At 39.7% G+C, this 4014-nt stretch overlaps 1 protein-coding gene across 1 annotated transcript; it reads left to right on the forward strand.

Moving 5' to 3' along the window:
• The first annotated feature begins 724 nt into the window (after window positions 1-724).
• LOC133468584 (alpha-1-antitrypsin homolog) lies at window positions 725-3712 on the forward strand. The gene is made up of 5 exons (XM_061754662.1): window positions 725-849; window positions 1637-2237; window positions 2313-2583; window positions 2659-2806; window positions 3202-3712. Exons 2-5 carry the CDS (start codon window positions 1646-1648, stop codon window positions 3391-3393), a joined length of 1203 nt encoding a protein of 400 aa, XP_061610646.1. The 5' UTR covers window positions 725-849; window positions 1637-1645; the 3' UTR covers window positions 3394-3712.
• Window positions 3713-4014: the final 302 nt, after the last annotated feature.

Below are 4014 nucleotides of genomic sequence, written 5' to 3' on the forward strand. Positions count from 1 at the left end.
TCCATGCTCTCCCTGTGCTTGTGTGGGTTTTGTCCGTTTATTCTGGCTTCCTTCCACATTCTGCCCATATTTAATTCAGGTTATTTAAACATTCCAAATTGCCCATAGGTGTGAATGTGAATGTCTCTATTATGTTCCCTGCCAATGGCCGGCGACCAGTCCAGGGTGTGCTCCGCCTCTCGTCGAAAGTCAGTTGGGATAGGCTCCTGCTCACTTACAGTAAGACAAGCAGTATATAAAATTGAGGGATTGATTCCTCCAATGTGATCGGTTCCCATTTCCTATTGGAAATACACCAAAAATCAAAGTTGGACAGCGTCACAGAACAGATTGTTTTCAACCTTGGAGAATCCCCTTCAGAATTTTTACCTTTAAAACCTGATCTGACTGAAAAAAATCGGTCTATTGGACTAACGTGAGAAGTTATTTGATTATTTTAGGTTTGAATCAGGGGATGGAAAATTTAAATCATATTGCCAGATAAAGGAAGTTAGCATATTTTATTTTGATTTACTTAAAGTTGCAAGTGATTATCAAATTAAAAAATTGATTTTGAAATGCCGTCTCTCTGCATACGTATACCAGGTGGTCGATTTCTAGTTTGGATTGAATTAGATCCGTAACCGTAACATCCAAGCATCTGATGCAATTTGTTCCCAAAAAGAACTACGGGCTTTTCACCCCTTTGTTGCACATGTGAGTTGTGTGTGATTGTCCAAACAGATAAGGTATCTCTTTGCTAGGACAGAGGCAATTCTGGTTAATCTTTAACCAACATGACTGTCTGAGGAGGTGTATAAAATGGGGAAAATTCTGTTGATCTGCCCGCAGCAAAGAGGACAATAAAAGGTAAGCAATGGCAAGAGGAATCTTCTCAGACTTCATCAAATGTAAATATGAGATGATTTTAAAGACATACGGTATATATAAAAAATATATACTTCGTCGTTTGTTGGAGGATTTTAGGGACACATCTCTTCAAACAATCACAAATAGATTTTTTTTGTGACTGTCCCTTTATTAGAAGAATCTCCAATTTACCTGTATATGTTTGTCATATAAGTGTTTATCATGCAGTGAAATATACCTCAGAACTATTCTCAAGACTCTAGATGAAGTGTAGTGTACAATGGAATGGTTATGATTATACTGTAATACCTTCCCTCTTTGCTATTACTGCTAGCCTTCTGGGATGCCTTCACAAAAAAAAAAAAAAAAAAACAGAATAGCCCCCACAAAAAAAAAAAAAGCACCATTGTGGATTCAATTCTTTAGACGTTCACTGAGTCAACATCTCAAGAGATGAATTTATTCCGTGTGTGTTTTATTTGAATTTTGTAGCATATTTTTCAACAAAAAAAACCTTGGTTGAACTCTGAATTGTATCACTTTTGGGGTGTTTTAACATTAGAGGTTCAACTGTATATAAAAGTGGACACAATTTTGTCAAAAGAAACAATTGAACAACTCATTGGAAAACTATATACAGTGTGTGGGAAGCTGCCTCTTCACCACAAATGGAATAAAAGAAATGACATTAGATCATTACATCTTGTAAATACATAATAATGCTATCACATTTGCTTATAGTGCTGAATTTGGCTATAACTTGCCTTTTCCAAATTGTTCTGAACAGGTTGTAAAGATGCATCATTTCTTTGCAAGCTGCACTGTCGTGGCATTGCTGCTGGCTGCATGCCTGGCAGACCACCACCATGGAGATAACATGAAATGCCACGGGCTGTCCCCTCCCAATGCAGATTTTGCCTTTGCCCTTTATAAAACCCTGAAAGCCAAAGCAGGTGCTGCAGAGAACATCTTCTTCTCCCCACTGGGCATCTCCACCGCCCTGTCCCTACTGTCCACAGGGGCACATGGTGAGACCCACAGCCAGCTGTTTTCCACTCTTGGCTACAGTGGGAAGGAGCAGGCTACGATCAACCAAGGGTACAAGCATCTTTTTCATAAACTTGGCGAAAACAATGTGCACCAGGAGCTTGATGTCACTAATGCAGTTGCTTTAGACTCCCACTTCAGTCCCTGTGACTCCTTCATAAAAAATGCCAAGGAATTCTACTCTGCTGAGGTCCTCAAGGTTGACTTTGGGAAATCTCAAGAGGCTGCGGCTGAGATCAACTCATACATAGCTAACAAAACCCGTAACATGATTAAAGATCATGTTAAGGAATTGGATGAAAACATGGCTATGATGCTGATCAACACGGTCTACTTCAAAGGTAGGAGATGGAAAAGCGAGAGCATGTCACAGAGTTACAAAGTAAGTTTAAAAACGTTTTTATGTCTGGTTACAGGAGCGTGGGACAGACCCTTCAACAACTCACTGACAAGAAAGGCTGACTTCCATGTGGACGATACTACCAAAGTGGAAGTTGACATGATGATGAGGACAGGTCGTTATGAAATGTATTACGACGATGACAACAGCACCACCGTCCTCATGCTGCCGTACAAAGGCAACACGTCCATGATGATTGTCCTGCCTGATGAGGGCAAGATGAAGAGCGTGGAAGGCTACATCAACAAGGACTACATTAAGCACTGGCACGACTCTACTTATAAACAGTAAGAATGAAAAGTGATTTGTCCAAACAGCATTTCTTAGTGGCACTGACACAACCTCTTGTTGGTATATTTCAGATCTGTGGACGTGTTCTTACCCAAATTCTCAATTTCTGCTGAAGCTGCCTTGGACAGCACATTGAAAGAAATGGGAATAAGCGCTGCTTTCGAAGACACTGCCGATTTCTCTGGGATTTCGGATGATGTCGCGCTTAAGCTATCTAAGGTAGAATTGAACACAGAGATACTTCTAGGTATAGTAGGAGTCAATTTATGTCCTTTCAAGGTTAAAGAAACCAAGGTAACTGTAACATTCAAGTGCAAACCAGGTAAAGGTAAGGTCAAGACCAGTCATTGTACCCCTAAAGTAGTGGCTCCCAAACATTTTGACACACCTCACCCCTAATAAATACCATCACACTAACCTGACATTTCTATTAGCAATAGCACCCTGTAGGGTGGTTTCATACATACATACATACATACATACATACAATACAATACAATACATAAATACATACATACATACATAAAGAATCATTCAGAGGTCCTTTGCTATAGCCACAACTTTCTTCTTCTACTACAATTTCATTTCTTTCTAACCAACTGCTTCTTTCACAGGCATCCCATGAGGCAGTTCTGACCATTGACGAAATTGGGACCGTAGCAGTAGGCGTCACTACAGTGGAGGTTATGCCAATGAGTATGCCTATGAAGTTTAGACTGGATAGACCCTTCTTGGTCTTTATCCTGGAAGACTCCACCTGCAGCATCCTCTTTATGGGCAAGATCAGTAACCCCACAGCCAAGTAAATAAATGAATGTTCCGTAAGTGTTTTTTTTTTCAACCTCATAAAATTTAATGTTATGCATTGCCATTTGGTCATGTAAAGAGGTATAAAATTAATCAATTCAAGTCATCGGATAACAAAAATGTGTCTTTCAGTCTTGCCAAAAGGTCAACAGTTATCAGAACCAAGCCAAACGGCTAATTGTCTGAACACATTGTCAACATGGTATTCAATGGTGGCGTATACATGGCTAATAACCATTGGCAAAAGAATGAGCAAATGGTGTTGCTGTTTCAGCATTGTTCAACTTAAAGAAATAAAGATGAGGATGAACGATTATACATACTACACACATGCAAATCATTAATCACTTAAATAAGAATGTCAAGTGGACTTCAACAAAATACAATAGAACCTGTCCACACAATAATTTCTTGGATGCAGGTCGATTTATTTTTAAACGACTAGACCAACATTATTAATAACCAATAATGGAACTGTTGCCAAACTGTCCATTTTTTTTCAATTTTCAACACTGCTTATTCTGGTTAGGGTAGCAGGGCGCTGGAGCCTATCCCAGCTGACTTCGGGCAAAAGGCAGACTACACCCTGACCTGGTCGCCAGTCAGTCGCAGGGCACATA

Source organism: Phyllopteryx taeniolatus, chromosome 18 (genome assembly GCF_024500385.1).
Source record: "Phyllopteryx taeniolatus isolate TA_2022b chromosome 18, UOR_Ptae_1.2, whole genome shotgun sequence".
Classification (NCBI taxonomy): Eukaryota; Metazoa; Chordata; class Actinopteri; order Syngnathiformes; family Syngnathidae; genus Phyllopteryx; species Phyllopteryx taeniolatus.

What these genes read in the sequence shown, in the direction of transcription:
- LOC133468584 (XM_061754662.1), top strand. Translation starts at nt 1,646, where the DNA reads ATGCATCATTTCTTTGCAAGCTGCACTGTCGTGGCATTGCTGCTGGCT. An exon ending in CAACACGGTCTACTTCAAAG is followed by an intron (nt 2,238 to 2,312) that starts GTAGGAGATGGA and finishes GTCTGGTTACAG; the next exon opens with GAGCGTGGGACAGACCCTTC. An exon ending in TCGCGCTTAAGCTATCTAAG is followed by an intron (nt 2,807 to 3,201) that starts GTAGAATTGAAC and finishes CTTCTTTCACAG; the next exon opens with GCATCCCATGAGGCAGTTCT.